The following is an 18,970-nucleotide window of genomic DNA, read 5'->3' on the forward strand; positions in this document are numbered from 1 at the left end:
AGGCCATACGGTAGAGACATGTATGGGACTATAATACATTAATTCACACTAGTTCAAAGATAATAGATAAATTAGGATATAGGTGTTTGGACCGTGTCATACCTAACTTCAAAATAAATAAATAAAACTACTTCTTGTAAATTCCACTAGCGTACCAGAATAAGTACAAGTGGTATATATGAAAACAAAATCAAAAGGTGAACATTTACTAGAAGCTAATATCATGGTACCATATTCTATTTGAATATTGTTTTAAAATCAATTGTCCTTACTTCATTAATCCCAATCTCTTAACATATTCTGGATACATAGATTTCTTTAGACATGATCTTGTCACTTCCAATTCAAATAAGACGAGATTAAACACGTGCCATGTCAACAATTAGAAAAAATAGTACCTATAAACTTCAGTTCATGAACCTATAAGGAATAAGGAATCGCAACTTATGAACAAAACAAAAACTAACTCAGAATATATTCTAGTAGCAATTATCGTAAAACATATTCACATTGGTTCCTAGATAATGGCATCGATTCTAATACAGGGTTCATTTACTAATTAGAGAATTAACCAAATATCAACCACTAATTCAACATGAAACATCACAATTCAAAAACGACAATTAAACATATAATCACAACATCATAAAAGAACACAAATTTAATCATAGATTCATCAAAGAAATATAAAAAAACAACGAAAATTAACAATCCTTCACTAGCCACATGAATACACAACCCTTATGATGAATAAAACTCCCCCCTTTAAATCAATTCAACGGTTTTTCATCACCTAATCATCAATTCTCACTCAACCCTAATTCTCATAATCTTACAAAACTCATCCTAAAACATGTTAGATGCAATCTAATGATCTACATACTTAATATTAGTGAAAGATAGTCTCACCCTTACCTTAGATTGTTTTTCTGAAATCAAAAGCAGCGTTCTTCGTTCCTAGCTCTCTCTGAGTTCTCCTCTTTCTCCAAAAAGTGGTTTAACGTAAAAAAAACTCTTTCTAACCTAAGCTTCCTTATTTATAATACTAATCATTCTTCCTAAATCTATTTAGGCCCAATAACTTATTCTTTTTTTTCTATTCTAACCTCCAATTCTACTTACACTAATAATTCTCATATTCTAATAAATAATAGAATAAAGCCACCTAATATAATACCAACACATCACATATTTAAAATAAATCACATAAATAAACCCTAACTTAATAAAAATAATTAAATAAAAAGGAGGGCGTTACAACTCTCCCCAACTTAAAAGAATTTCGTCCTCGAAATTCAAAGCACAAGAGAAAATAAATTTAGTTATTGCTTCTTCAAACAAACACAAAAAACCACATCAAAGGTAGTCAGTTAAACATGATCACATAATAAAACATAACTACTAACTAGAAAACATGACGACACGACACACGACTCATCTACTTGGCCGGACGGACCGACCTGCTCTGATACCAATTGTAACACCCCGATTTCCCAACGTAAATATTTCTTAATAAAATCAGAGATTTTTCTTCACAAAACGGAATGTCACATTTCTTAAAAAAAATCATAAAAGAATAAATAATAATTTATTCTTCAAAATTCAATCAACAAAGTACTTAATATCTTACAGCGGAATTATTCAACATCTAAAAATAGTCTTTGGCACTAAAGCCTCATCATAAAAATCTCATAAATAGTCTAAAACATAATAACTAGTTCAGTCCAACATCTTTATTATAAAATCTCATAAAACAATACGCAAGGAATAGAAACAATGTCAAAACTCTCATCCCGTTACGTATCAGAGCACCTAAGGACACAGTGAGAGATAGTCACCCACGACCGCAGCTAATCTTGATTACCTGCAAGTTACCCATACGAAGAGCAACATTTTCAAGCAGAAGGGGTGAGATTTCTCAAACAATAATATTAAGCTCATAAATCATAAATTACATTTAACAACATAAACATCTTATAATTTAACAATTATAATCAAATACATAGACATCATCATTTCATCTTAGCAATATATCATCATATAGCAGTCACAATCATCGTCACATATCATCTTACTAAAAGGCATCACAAAGTAATTCGTTAAAACATCACAACTTAACAACTTGACTTGACAATGCATCTAGACTCGACTATGCAACTCTTAACGTCTTAAACCATCTTCAATCATCATGAAAATGCAAATGCATGTGGTACCAATCTAGGGCATAAGCCCTTGTCGCTTATGAGCATAAATATACTCCTAGGGCATAAGCCCTCGTCGCTATTGAGCAAAAGCTCCTAGGGCATGAGCCCTCGTCTCTGGTTGAGCAAAAGCTCCATCGTCGTGGTTGAGGAAAAGCTCCAGGGCATGAGCCCTCATCTTTAAATGAGTATGCATGGACTCAACATCTTACGTCTTAGAAACTTCATGAACATCTATGACATCTTAACATCTTGACAACATAACATCTTAACAACTTGATGACTTCATAACGACTCGACGACTTAACAAACTCTTTGACTTAGACCGACATTTACATCTTAAATAAGATCAACAACAACATATGCAACACTTATAAAGTCACATCATATCAGCATCATAACTTAACAGTATCAAATGATAAACATCAACATCTTAAACATCACATCAACATAAGCATCATAAATAACACATATTTAAATCACACATCTTCCAAATAGCACTTCTTTATATAACACATCTTCAATTAATTCATCTTGTAATACATATTATTTCAAGCATGTAAGTTATTATCTCTTTGTTTCACATCAGAGGCCATACGGTAGAGACATGTATGGGACTATAATACATTAATTCACACTAGTTCAAAGATAATAGATAAATTAGGATATAGGTGTTTGGACCGTGTCATGCCTAACTTCAAAATAAATAAATAAAACTACTTCTTGTAAATTCCACTAGCGTACCAGAATAAGTACAAGTGGTATATATGAAAACAAAATCAAAAGGTGAACATTTACTAGAAGCTAATATCATGGTACCATATTCTATTTGAATATTGTTTTAAAATCAATTGTCCTTACTTCATTAATCCCAATCTCTTAACATATTCTGGATACATAGATTTCTTTAGACATGATCTTGTCACTTCCAATTCAAATAAAACGAGATTAAACACGTGCCATGTCAACAATTAGAAAAAATAGTACCTATAAACTTCAGTTCATGAACCTATAAGGAATAAGGAATCGCAACTTATGAACAAAACAAAAACTAACTCAGAATATATTCTAGTAGCAATTATCGTAAAACATATTTACATTGGTTCCTAGATAATGGCATCGATTCTAATACGGGGTTCATATACGAATTAGAGAATTAACCAAATATCAACCACTAATTCAACATGAAACATCACAATTCAAAAACGACAATTAAACATATAATCACAACATCATAAAAGAACACAAATTTAATCATAGATTCATCAAAGAAATATAAAAAAACAACGAAAATTAACAATCCTTCACTAGCCACATGAATACACAACCCTTATGATGAATAAAACTCCCCCCTTTAAATCAATTCAACGGTTTTTCATCACCTAATCATCAATTCTCACTCAACCCTAATTCTCATAATCTTACAAAACTCATCCTAAAACACGTTAGATGCAATCTAATGATCTACAGACTTAATATTAGTGAAAGATAGTCTCACCCTTACCTTAGATTGTTTTTCTGAAATCAAAAGCAGCGTTCTTCGTTCCTAGCTCTCTCTGAGTTCTCCTCTTTCTCCTCTTTCTCCAAAAAGCGGTTTAACGTAAAAAAACTCTTTCTAACCTAAGCTTCCTTATTTATAATACTAATCATTCTTCCTAAATCTATTTAGGCCCAATAACTTATTCTTTTTTTTCTATTCTAACCTCCAATTCTACTTACACTAATAATTCTCATATTCTAATAAATAATAGAATAAAGCCACCTAATATAATACCAACACATCGCATATTTAAAATAAATCACATAAATAAACCCTAACTTAATAAAAATAATTAAATAAAAAGGAGGGCGTTACAACTCTCCCCAACTTAAAAGAATTTCGTCCTCGAAATTCAAAGCACAAGAGAAAATAAATTTAGTTATTGCTTCTTCAAACAAACACAAAAAACCACATCAAAGGTAGTCAGTTAAACATGATCACATAATAAAACATAACTACTAACTAGAAAACATGACGACACGACACACGAATCATCTACTTGGCCGGACGGACCGACCTGCTCTGATACCAATTAACACCCCGTTTTTCCAACGTAAATATTTCTAAATAAAATCAGAGATTTTTCTTCACAAAACGGAATGTCACATTTCCTAAAAAAAATCATAAAAGAATAAATAATAATTTATTCTTCAAAATTCAATCAACAAAGTACTTAATATCTTACAGCGGAATTATTCAACATCTAAAAATAGTCTTTGGCACTAAAGCCTCATCATAAAAATCTCATAAATAGTCTAAAACATAATAACTAGTTCAGTCCAACATCTTTATTATAAAATCTCATAAAACAATACGCAAGGAATAGAAACAATGTCAAAACTCTCATCCCGTTACGTATCAGAGCACCTAAGGACACAGTGAGAGATAGTCACCCACGACCGCAGCTAATCTTGATTACCTGCAAGTTACCCATACGAAGAGCAACATTTTCAAGCAGAAGGGGTGAGATTTCTCAAACAATAATATTAAGCTCATAAATCATAAATTACATTTAACAACATAAACATCTTATAATTTAACAATTATAATCAAATACATAGACATCATCATTTCATCTTAGCAATATATCATCATATAGCAGTCACAATCATCGTCACATATCATCTTACTAAAAGGCATCACAAAGTAATTCGTTAAAACATCACAACTTAACAACTTGACTTGACAATGCATCTAGACTCGACTATGCAACTCTTAACGTCTTAAACCATCTTCAATCATCATGAAAATGCAAATGCATGTGGTACCAATCTAGGGCATAAGCCCTTGTCGCTTATGAGCATAAATATACTCCTAGGGCATAAGCCCTCGTCGCTATTGAGCAAAAGCTCCTAGGGCATGAGCCCTCGTCTCTGGTTGAGCAAAAGCTCCATCGTCGTGGTTGAGGAAAAGCTCCAGGGCATGAGCCCTCATCTTTAAATGAGTATGCATGGACTCAACATCTTACGTCTTAGAAACTTCATGAACATCTATGACATCTTAACATCTTGACAACATAACATCTTAACAACTTGATGACTTCATAACGACTCGACGACTTAACAAACTCTTTGACTTAGACCGACATTTACATCTTAAATAAGATCAACAACAACATATGCAACACTTATAAAGTCACATCATATCAGCATCATAACTTAACAGTATCAAATGATAAACATCAACATCTTAAACATCACATCAACATAAGCATCATAAATAACACATATTTAAATCACACATCTTCCAAATAGCACTTCTTTATATAACACATCTTCAATTAATTCATCTTGTAATACATATTATTTCAAGCATGTAAGTTATTATCTCTTTGTTTCACATCAGAGGCCATACGGTAGAGACATGTATGGGACTATAATACATTAATTCACACTAGTTCAAAGATAATAGATAAATTAGGATATAGGTGTTTGGACCGTGTCATGCCTAACTTCAAAATAAATAAATAAAACTACTTCTTGTAAATTCCACTAGCGTACCAGAATAAGTACAAGTGGTATATATGAAAACAAAATCAAAAGGTGAACATTTACTAGAAGCTAATATCATGGTACCATATTCTATTTGAATATTGTTTTAAAATCAATTGTCCTTACTTCATTAATCCCAATCTCTTAACATATTCTGGATACATAGATTTCTTTAGACATGATCTTGTCACTTCCAATTCAAATAAAACGAGATTAAACACGTGCCATGTCAACAATTAGAAAAAATAGTACCTATAAACTTCAGTTCATGAACCTATAAGGAATAAGGAATCGCAACTTATGAACAAAACAAAAACTAACTCAGAATATATTCTAGTAGCAATTATCGTAAAACATATTTACATTGGTTCCTAGATAATGGCATCGATTCTAATACGGGGTTCATATACGAATTAGAGAATTAACCAAATATCAACCACTAATTCAACATGAAACATCACAATTCAAAAACGACAATTAAACATATAATCACAACATCATAAAAGAACACAAATTTAATCATAGATTCATCAAAGAAATATAAAAAAACAACGAAAATTAACAATCCTTCACTAGCCACATGAATACACAACCCTTATGATGAATAAAACTCCCCCCTTTAAATCAATTCAACGGTTTTTCATCACCTAATCATCAATTCTCACTCAACCCTAATTCTCATAATCTTACAAAACTCATCCTAAAACACGTTAGATGCAATCTAATGATCTACAGACTTAATATTAGTGAAAGATAGTCTCACCCTTACCTTAGATTGTTTTTCTGAAATCAAAAGCAGCGTTCTTCGTTCCTAGCTCTCTCTGAGTTCTCCTCTTTCTCCTCTTTCTCCAAAAAGCGGTTTAACGTAAAAAAACTCTTTCTAACCTAAGCTTCCTTATTTATAATACTAATCATTCTTCCTAAATCTATTTAGGCCCAATAACTTATTCTTTTTTTTCTATTCTAACCTCCAATTCTACTTACACTAATAATTCTCATATTCTAATAAATAATAGAATAAAGCCACCTAATATAATACCAACACATCGCATATTTAAAATAAATCACATAAATAAACCCTAACTTAATAAAAATAATTAAATAAAAAGGAGGGCGTTACAACTCTCCCCAACTTAAAAGAATTTCGTCCTCGAAATTCAAAGCACAAGAGAAAATAAATTTAGTTATTGCTTCTTCAAACAAACACAAAAAACCACATCAAAGGTAGTCAGTTAAACATGATCACATAATAAAACATAACTACTAACTAGAAAACATGACGACACGACACACGAATCATCTACTTGGCCGGACGGACCGACCTGCTCTGATACCAATTAACACCCCGTTTTTCCAACGTAAATATTTCTTAATAAAATCAGAGATTTTTCTTCACAAAACGGAATGTCACATTTCCTAAAAAAAATCATAAAAGAATAAATAATAATTTATTCTTCAAAATTCAATCAACAAAGTACTTAATATCTTACAGCGGAATTATTCAACATCTAAAAATAGTCTTTGGCACTAAAGTCTCATCATAAAAATCTCATAAATAGTCTAAAACATAATAACTAGTTCAGTCCAACATCTTTATTATAAAATCTCATAAAACAATACGCAAGGAATAGAAACAATGTCAAAACTCTCATCCCGTTACGTATCAGAGCACCTAAGGACACAATGAGAGATAGTCACCCACGACCGCAGCTAATCTTGATTACCTGCAAGTTACCCATACGAAGAGCAACATTTTCAAGCAGAAGGGGTGAGATTTCTCAAACAATAATATTAAGCTCATAAATCATAAATTACATTTAACAACATAAACATCTTATAATTTAACAATTATAATCAAATACATAGACATCATCATTTCATCTTAGCAATATATCATCATATAGCAGTCACAATCATCGTCACATATCATCTTACTAAAAGGCATCACAAAGTAATTCGTTAAAACATCACAACTTAACAACTTGACTTGACAATGCATCTAGACTCGACTATGCAACTCTTAACGTCTTAAACCATCTTCAATCATCATGAAAATGCAAATGCATGTGGTACCAATCTAGGGCATAAGCCCTTGTCGCTTATGAGCATAAATATACTCCTAGGGCATAAGCCCTCGTCGCTATTGAGCAAAAGCTCCTAGGGCATGAGCCCTCGTCTCTGGTTGAGCAAAAGCTCCATCGTCGTGGTTGAGGAAAAGCTCCAGGGCATGAGCCCTCATCTTTAAATGAGTATGCATGGACTCAACATCTTACGTCTTAGAAACTTCATGAACATCTATGACATCTTAACATCTTGACAACATAACATCTTAACAACTTGATGACTTCATAACGACTCGACGACTTAACAAACTCTTTGACTTAGACCGACATTTACATCTTAAATAAGATCAACAACAACATATGCAACACTTATAAAGTCACATCATATCAGCATCATAACTTAACAGTATCAAATGATAAACATCAACATCTTAAACATCACATCAACATAAGCATCATAAATAACACATATTTAAATCACACATCTTCCAAATAGCACTTCTTTATATAACACATCTTCAATTAATTCATCTTGTAATACATATTATTTCAAGCATGTAAGTTATTATCTCTTTGTTTCACATCAGAGGCCATACGGTAGAGACATGTATGGGACTATAATACATTAATTCACACTAGTTCAAAGATAATAGATAAATTAGGATATAGGTGTTTGGACCGTGTCATGCCTAACTTCAAAATAAATAAATAAAACTACTTCTTGTAAATTCCACTAGCGTACCAGAATAAGTACAAGTGGTATATATGAAAACAAAATCAAAAGGTGAACATTTACTAGAAGCTAATATCATGGTACCATATTCTATTTGAATATTGTTTTAAAATCAATTGTCCTTACTTCATTAATCCCAATCTCTTAACATATTCTGGATACATAGATTTCTTTAGACATGATCTTGTCACTTCCAATTCAAATAAAACGAGATTAAACACGTGCCATGTCAACAATTAGAAAAAATAGTACCTATAAACTTCAGTTCATGAACCTATAAGGAATAAGGAATCGCAACTTATGAACAAAACAAAAACTAACTCAGAATATATTCTAGTAGCAATTATCGTAAAACATATTTACATTGGTTCCTAGATAATGGCATCGATTCTAATACGGGGTTCATATACGAATTAGAGAATTAACCAAATATCAACCACTAATTCAACATGAAACATCACAATTCAAAAACGACAATTAAACATATAATCACAACATCATAAAAGAACACAAATTTAATCATAGATTCATCAAAGAAATATAAAAAAACAACGAAAATTAACAATCCTTCACTAGCCACATGAATACACAACCCTTATGATGAATAAAACTCCCCCCTTTAAATCAATTCAACGGTTTTTCATCACCTAATCATCAATTCTCACTCAACCCTAATTCTCATAATCTTACAAAACTCATCCTAAAACACGTTAGATGCAATCTAATGATCTACAGACTTAATATTAGTGAAAGATAGTCTCACCCTTACCTTAGATTGTTTTTCTGAAATCAAAAGCAGCGTTCTTCGTTCCTAGCTCTCTCTGAGTTCTCCTCTTTCTCCTCTTTCTCCAAAAAGCGGTTTAACGTAAAAAAACTCTTTCTAACCTAAGCTTCCTTATTTATAATACTAATCATTCTTCCTAAATCTATTTAGGCCCAATAACTTATTCTTTTTTTTCTATTCTAACCTCCAATTCTACTTACACTAATAATTCTCATATTCTAATAAATAATAGAATAAAGCCACCTAATATAATACCAACACATCGCATATTTAAAATAAATCACATAAATAAACCCTAACTTAATAAAAATAATTAAATAAAAAGGAGGGCGTTACAACTCTCCCCAACTTAAAAGAATTTCGTCCTCGAAATTCAAAGCACAAGAGAAAATAAATTTAGTTATTGCTTCTTCAAACAAACACAAAAAACCACATCAAAGGTAGTCAGTTAAACATGATCACATAATAAAACATAACTACTAACTAGAAAACATGACGACACGACACACGAATCATCTACTTGGCCGGACGGACCGACCTGCTCTGATACCAATTAACACCCCGTTTTTCCAACGTAAATATTTCTTAATAAAATCAGAGATTTTTCTTCACAAAACGGAATGTCACATTTCCTAAAAAAAATCATAAAAGAATAAATAATAATTTATTCTTCAAAATTCAATCAACAAAGTACTTAATATCTTACAGCGGAATTATTCAACATCTAAAAATAGTCTTTGGCACTAAAGTCTCATCATAAAAATCTCATAAATAGTCTAAAACATAATAACTAGTTCAGTCCAACATCTTTATTATAAAATCTCATAAAACAATACGCAAGGAATAGAAACAATGTCAAAACTCTCATCCCGTTACGTATCAGAGCACCTAAGGACACAGTGAGAGATAGTCACCCACGACCGCAGCTAATCTTGATTACCTGCAAGTTACCCATACGAAGAGCAACATTTTCAAGCAGAAGGGGTGAGATTTCTCAAACAATAATATTAAGCTCATAAATCATAAATTACATTTAACAACATAAACATCTTATAATTTAACAATTATAATCAAATACATAGACATCATCATTTCATCTTAGCAATATATCATCATATAGCAGTCACAATCATCGTCACATATCATCTTACTAAAAGGCATCACAAAGTAATTCGTTAAAACATCACAACTTAACAACTTGACTTGACAATGCATCTAGACTCGACTATGCAACTCTTAACGTCTTAAACCATCTTCAATCATCATGAAAATGCAAATGCATGTGGTACCAATCTAGGGCATAAGCCCTTGTCGCTTATGAGCATAAATATACTCCTAGGGCATAAGCCCTCGTCGCTATTGAGCAAAAGCTCCTAGGGCATGAGCCCTCGTCTCTGGTTGAGCAAAAGCTCCATCGTCGTGGTTGAGGAAAAGCTCCAGGGCATGAGCCCTCATCTTTAAATGAGTATGCATGGACTCAACATCTTACGTCTTAGAAACTTCATGAACATCTATGACATCTTAACATCTTGACAACATAACATCTTAACAACTTGATGACTTCATAACGACTCGACGACTTAACAAACTCTTTGACTTAGACCGACATTTACATCTTAAATAAGATCAACAACAACATATGCAACACTTATAAAGTCACATCATATCAGCATCATAACTTAACAGTATCAAATGATAAACATCAACATCTTAAACATCACATCAACATAAGCATCATAAATAACACATATTTAAATCACACATCTTCCAAATAGCACTTCTTTATATAACACATCTTCAATTAATTCATCTTGTAATACATATTATTTCAAGCATGTAAGTTATTATCTCTTTGTTTCACATCAGAGGCCATACGGTAGAGACATGTATGGGACTATAATACATTAATTCACACTAGTTCAAAGATAATAGATAAATTAGGATATAGGTGTTTGGACCGTGTCATGCCTAACTTCAAAATAAATAAATAAAACTACTTCTTGTAAATTCCACTAGCGTACCAGAATAAGTACAAGTGGTATATATGAAAACAAAATCAAAAGGTGAACATTTACTTGAAGCTAATATCATGGTACCATATTCTATTTGAATATTGTTTTAAAATCACTACTACAGAAATGAGTTTTTACATCAGTTGAAAAGCACTTTTCGCATCAGGTGGCAACTGATGTAAAGTGATATGATGTAGTATGTTTACATCTTTTCACATCAGGTACGAACTGATGTGAAATCTTTTTTTCCACATCAGGCCTTTATTGCACTGACGTGGTACGCTCTCTTTAAAATTTAACAGCAGGGTTTTCACATCAGTTTTATGATAGACACTGAAGTTAAACATGTATACTTCACATCAGTCCTTTTACCCACCGATGTGAAATCCAAAAAAATTTAAAAAAAAAAATTCTAAACCTGCACGAAATCAAAATTTACATACAACCTAGATAAGTAAACAACTAGAACAGCAACCCAATTCGATAGTAAAAAGATACAAAAAACACAAACAAGCGATATTTGATCACATAAGTGAGTAAGCTAAAGAATAGATGGCTTAACCCGGCGCAAACTCATTCAGCCAAAACATTAAAGCTACAATAGGGAATCAAATCCAGAAGGCAAAAACAATTCATTCAGCCAAAAAATTCAAAAGAATATAAACCAAAACCCCTTTGTATTCAACAAATATCTAATTAAGTCTTTTAATAGTTTGCTATCAAGTACTTTGCCTAAAATACTAGCAGGGTTCACTAACCAAATCCTTTGTATGAAAAACAATAATCCAAAAAACAGAGAAACCATTCATTCAACCAAATAATATCAAAACAACAAACACATTACAGCATCTGACACAGGGTTCTAAACATATGTCATAAAAATTGTAGTTGAGTCACAATCCTTGATATCAAGAGTTAAGGTCAAATGAGGCCAATGCCAATTCAATCAGTGTAGGGTTGAGCATCAAAGAAGAAAAGTTAAAATTTAATTTAATAAAAAAATGATAATACTGCAAAGACGAAACTGGTAATAAGTAAAATGAATTAAAAATAATGGTTGACATGACCTATTATTATTGGTTGTGTTAAAATAGTGTATTAGTGGATGTGACCCAATGAAATGATTTCTAGTATTTTTTTTTTTGACAAATGATTTCTAGTATTTAGTTTCTGAGTTTGAATTAGTGGTGCAACTTCTTTGCTTTTGAATAAAAGAAGAGAAATAACAATGAAGCGATTAAATTAAAACTAAATCCAAAAGTCCTAGATCAACTGGCAAAATGCCGAAATTGTTAGGCCGGATGTCATGACCGGGGTTCGAACCCCGGCACCTCCACTTGTGTGTGTGAGTTTATAAATAATGGCTTTGCCATTTCGTCTATCTACCCAAAAAAAAAAATTAAAACTAAAGGATACGATAGTCAAACAATGGTCAAAGATGATGAGAGCATGCATGGATGGGAAGGATAATAAGCACCGAAAGGTACAAAGGACAATCATCATCCTTCATCGTCCTAGGTTTGATAAGAGACAAGAAAAGACACATTTTTTTGGCTACTATCCCTTCTATTCCCTCCTTTTTTTCCATTCCATTTTGTTCTTTGAATTTTTGAACAAAGTCTATACTTTAAAACTAATTTAAATCCAGTTGTAACTAATCTAAAAGAAAGGGACCCATTCCAAAAAGTTCATAACATCAACAATATTTGGTTTTTTCCGTCCTGTGTGTATCATGATCATCCATCTAGCTATACCTTTCCCTTTTCACTTTAGACGTTACAATCAAAACTTCTAATTACATTCATTTTCAACTAAGTGCAGTACAAAACCATTCACTTCATCATAGTGCTACATTTCATCTCAACCCAAGAGAGTAATATAGAAATTTATCATTTATGCTACTATAACTACTCAGAACAGAAACTAGACAATAGTTTTTATAAAGTCAGTAAACTATAAAATGACATTAACGGTCTTAGCAGAGTAGTAAAACTAGACAGTGAAAAGCTAGAAATAAAAAAACGCAGCTACGTGAATAAATCAGACAACGATAGAGGTACATTGTTTAAGAATGCTACTAAGAAGCTCGGAACACTTTGGTTATTATTATGCCTTAAAAACAAACACAGAAATCTTAATTAACTCAAAAGATAGGAGGCAAGTACAGATGATGGTTATGCATGCTGAAGGCGCTCACCTGAACAACAGCCTTTTTGCCATTAACCTCGAGAACTTGTCCACACCGGGTAGTTCCATCGCCTAAACAAATATTGACAATCTCTTGATATTTAGGTCCCTGATGCAGTTGACCAACGTAAAATTTAGTCACACTAAGAAAAATAAAAATATCAGAACATTCAATAAGAATATCGGCAAGCAGACTCTCAGTATCGTTACCTTCACTTTCTCAAGAATGACCAATGGTCCGGCAACTCCAGACACAGCCCTGTATTCTGTGACATTAATAAACAAACAGACACATAATTTAGAATAAACTAAATAACAATAGAACGAATACCATGAGTTATCAAGGCAGATTGAAAAATCAAGAAGTCTTGCATGCAAAGTTTGTTTTTTATACATAATAGCAAGCATTTAAATGTCTTTTTATTGTTTTATCAATGGCTATGTATACACACACCCACAGGGTATCATAATGCAGTGGAAAATTAACATGCCACGTAAACCAATAAGACACGTACCCATTCATATCTCCAAGGTGCCGTCGTCATTGTCGCTAGCATTCTGAGCCACACCCATCTTAGAACTTCAAACAATCAAAAAATACAAATGAAAGCATGACTAAAGCAGCACAGATTCCATCAATCATTAAGACAGCGGGAACAACAAAAAATACAACAACCAAGTCTTATCCTACTAAGTGGGTTCCACAATTTTCTATTGTATAAACCATATTTCTATTCAACTCGTTAAAATCAATACAAATGAAAATAGAATATACTCTTAATCATAAAGCAGTTCTTCAAACGTCATCACAGTAATTATCAAAGCCTATGTCAATAAGTGTGTGTTTGATTGAAAATTTGAGAAACGCAATGAAACAAAAATTGATCTGATTGGTTAAAACATAGTGTAAAATTTAGAACCTATTGCAAATGGTAATTTTTTATCGCTTCTTCACAAAATCATACATGAATGAGTAAAAAATAAAATCTAACAGTCTCCACGATGAATCGAAACTAAAAAAAATATACAATGAAATCAAATAACTGATTCAGAGATCGGAGTTCATGTGTACTCTTAATCTAACTTAATCCATCGGTTTGATCCAATTGAACTCAGAAAGAATGGAATTAGCACAAAATAAAGAATCAGAAGCAATAACGATAACGATAATCTTAATTAAAAATTGAAGGAAGTATGGTTTTAATTAACTATAACTACTCAGAACAGAACCCAGAAACCTTAAAATTTTTGAGAAGCAGATCCAATTTCTCCTTTGCCCTTTCCAACCTTCTTAGGAAGCAAGGTCTGATGAATATTGGGCAAAACACCACCATTAGCAATGGTCACAGTTCCCAAGAGCTTGTTGAGTTCCTCATCGTTCCTCACTGCAAGCTGAATGTGCCTTGGAACAATACGGTTCTTCTTGTTATCCCTAGCGGCGTTTCCAGCCAATTCGAAAAGCTAATCAACAAAAAATTGAGTTTCTACCTTTCAATTATCAGATTCATATAAAACCCTAAAAAACAAAACATTTCGAATCGATCGAATTGGATCTAGAAAAGAAACAAACCTCAGCAGCGAGATACTCAAGGACGGCGGAAAGGTAGACAGGAGCTTCGGCACCAACACGTTCGGCGTATTTACCGGCCTTGTTATCAAATCCTCTGACCTTGCCTCCAATTGGAAGGATGGGTACAAAGAAGCCAAATGGGCAAAGTCAGATGAAGAATTGAAGAATTGGAGTTGCGATTGGACGGTTGTGGACGGTGGGGAATTGGAATTGAAGAAGAAGTGAAAAAGTGAGGAACGAAGAAGTGAGGAAGTGAGGAACGCGTAGATGTGTTAGGAAGGGATAAGGTAAAGTGAAAATTTGTTTTCACATCAGGCAGTTCTCACCCACTGATGTAAAAATAAGTTAGCCAAAGTTTTTGCTCAAATTGCGAAAATGCCACCGCGTGTTTTTCCCTTCAGCTCAATTATGCACTGATGTAAATGGTATATGCTATTAGGAATTCCCTTCATTTGCTTATGCCAACTGATGTTAAAACTCACACTGTGTATCTTTCCCTTCAGATATTTTCCGCGCTGATGTAAAAACTCAAACCCCCTTGATGTTAAATGTGTATTTTGTAGTAGTGAATCAATTGTCCTTACTTCATTAATCCCAATCTCTTAACATATTCTGGATACATAGATTTCTTTAGACATGATCTTGTCACTTCCAATTCAAATAAGACGAGATTAAACACGTGCCATGTCAACAATTAGAAAAAATAGTACCTATAAACTTCAGTTCATGAACCAATAAGGAATAAGGAATCGCAACTTATGAACAAAACAAAAACTAACTCAGAATATATTCTAGTAGCAATTATCGTAAAACATATTTACATTGGTTCCTAGATAATGGCATCGATTCTAATACGGGGTTCATATACGAATTAGAGAATTAACCAAATATCAACCACTAATTCAACATGAAACATCACAATTCAAAAACGACAATTAAACATATAATCACAACATCATAAAAGAACACAAATTTAATCATAGATTCATCAAAGAAATATAAAAAAACAACGAAAATTAACAATCCTTCACTAGCCACATGAATACACAACCCTTATGATGAATAAAACTCCCCCCTTTAAATCAATTCAACGGTTTTTCATCACCTAATCATCAATTATCACTCAACCCTAATTCTCATAATCTTACAAAACTCATCCTAAAACACGTTAGATGCAATCTAATGATCTACAGACTTAATATTAGTGAAAGATAGTCTCACCCTTACCTTAGATTGTTTTTCTGAAATCAAAAGCAGCGTTCTTCGTTCCTAGCTCTCTCTGAGTTCTCCTCTTTCTCCTCTTTCTCCAAAAAGCGGTTTAACGTAAAAAAACTCTTTCTAACCTAAGCTTCCTTATTTATAATACTAATCATTCTTCCTAAATCTATTTAGGCCCAATAACTTATTCTTTTTTTTCTATTCTAACCTCCAATTCTACTTACACTAATAATTCTCATATTCTAATAAATAATAGAATAAAGCCACCTAATATAATACCAACACATCGCATATTTAAAATAAATCACATAAATAAACCCTAACTTAATAAAAATAATTAAATAAAAAGGAGGGCGTTACAACTCTCCCCAACTTAAAAGAATTTCGTCCTCGAAATTCAAAGCACAAGAGAAAATAAATTTAGTTATTGCTTCTTCAAACAAACACAAAAAACCACATCAAAGGTAGTCAGTTAAACATGATCACATAATAAAACATAACTACTAACTAGAAAACATGACGACACGACACACGAATCATCTACTTGGCCGGACGGACCGACCTGCTCTGATACCAATTAACACCCCGTTTTTCCAACGTAAATATTTCTTAATAAAATCAGAGATTTTTCTTCACAAAACGGAATGTCACATTTCTTAAAAAAAATCATAAAAGAATAAATAATAATTTATTCTTCAAAATTCAATCAACAAAGTACTTAATATCTTACAGCGGAATTATTCAACATCTAAAAATAGTCTTTGGCACTAAAGTCTCATCATGAAAATCTCATAAATAGTCTAAAACATAATAACTAGTTCAGTCCAACATCTTTATTATAAAATCTCATAAAACAATACGCAAGGAATAGAAACAATGTCAAAACTCTCATCCCGTTACGTATCAGAGCACCTAAGGACACAGTGAGAGATAGTCACCCACGACCGCAGCTAATCTTGATTACCTGCAAGTTACCCATACGAAGAGCAACATTTTCAAGCAGAAGGGGTGAGATTTCTCAAACAATAATATTAAGCTCATAAATCATAAATTACATTTAACAACATAAACATCTTATAATTTAACAATTATAATCAAATACATAGACATCATCATTTCATCTTAGCAATATATCATCATATAGCAGTCACAATCATCGTCACATATCATCTTACTAAAAGGCATCACAAAGTAATTCGTTAAAACATCACAACTTAACAACTTGACTTGACAATGCATCTAGACTCGACTATGCAACTCTTAACGTCTTAAACCATCTTCAATCATCATGAAAATGCAAATGCATGTGGTACCAATCTAGGGCATAAGCCCTTGTCGCTTATGAGCATAAATATACTCCTAGGGCATAAGCCCTCGTCGCTATTGAGCAAAAGCTCCTAGGGCATGAGCCCTCGTCTCTGGTTGAGCAAAAGCTCCATCGTCGTGGTTGAGGAAAAGCTCCAGGGCATGAGCCCTCATCTTTAAATGAGTATGCATGGACTCAACATCTTACGTCTTAGAAACTTCATGAACATCTATGACATCTTAACATCTTGACAACATAACATCTTAACAACTTGATGACTTCATAACGACTCGACGACTTAACAAACTCTTTGACTTAGACCGACATTTACATCTTAAATAAGATCAACAACAACATATGCAACACTTATAAAGTCACATCATATCAGCATCATAACTTAACAGTATCAAATGATAAACATCAACATCTTAAACATCACATCAACATAAGCATCATAAATAACACATATTTAAATCACACATCTTCCAAATAGCACTTCTTTATATAACACATCTTCAATTAATTCATCTTGTAATACATATTATTTCAAGCATGTAAGTTATTATCTCTTTGTTTCACATCAGAGGCCATACGGTATAGACATGTATGGGACTATAATACATTAATTCACACTAGTTCAAAGATAATAGATAAATTAGGATATAGGTGTTTGGACCGTGTCATGCCTAACTTCAAAATAAATAAATAAAACTACTTCTTGTAAATTCCACTAGCGTACCAGAATAAGTACAAGTGGTATATATGAAAACAAAATCAAAAGGTGAACATTTACTAGAAGCTAATATCATGGTACCATATTCTATTTGAATATTGTTTTAAAATCAATTGTCCTTACTTCATTAATCCCAATCTCTTAACATATTCTGGATACATAGATTTCTTTAGACATGATCTTGTCACTTCCAATTCAAATAAGACGAGATTAAACACGTGCCATGTCAACAATTAGAAAAAATAGTACCTATAAACTTCAGTTCATGAACCTATAAGGAATAAGGAATCGCAACTTATGAACAAAACAAAAACTAACTCAGAATATATTCTAGTAGCAATTATCGTAAAACATATTTACATTGGTTCCTAGATAATGGCATCGATTCTAATACGGGGTTCATATACGAATTAGAGAATTAACCAAATATCAACCACTAATTCAACATGAAACATCACAATTCAAAAACGACAATTAAACATATAATCACAACATCATAAAAGAACACAAATTTAATCATAGATTCATCTAAGAAATATAAAAAAACAACGAAAATTAACAATCCTTCACTAGCCACATGAATACACAACCCTTATGATGAATAAAACTCCCCCCTTTAAATCAATTCAACG

At 32.4% G+C, this 18,970-nt stretch overlaps 1 protein-coding gene across 1 annotated transcript; it reads right to left on the minus strand.

The window, feature by feature from the left end:
* Positions 1 to 13,482: 13,482 nt before the first annotated feature.
* On the minus strand, positions 13,483 to 15,225 carry LOC146954963 (histone H2AX-like; the record flags this gene model as incomplete). The annotated part of the gene is made up of 5 exons (XM_085747056.1): positions 13,483 to 13,620; positions 13,722 to 13,777; positions 14,027 to 14,091; positions 14,750 to 14,972; positions 15,082 to 15,225. Coding segments are annotated over 2 exons (366 nt in total), but the record flags the coding sequence as incomplete, so codon positions are not given.
* Positions 15,226 to 18,970: the final 3,745 nt, after the last annotated feature.

The sequence above is a fragment of the Medicago sativa genome, chromosome 1, assembly GCF_051527215.1.
Source record: "Medicago sativa cultivar Bolivia chromosome 1, Bolivia_mono, whole genome shotgun sequence".
In the NCBI taxonomy this organism is placed as follows: domain Eukaryota; kingdom Viridiplantae; phylum Streptophyta; class Magnoliopsida; order Fabales; family Fabaceae; genus Medicago; species Medicago sativa.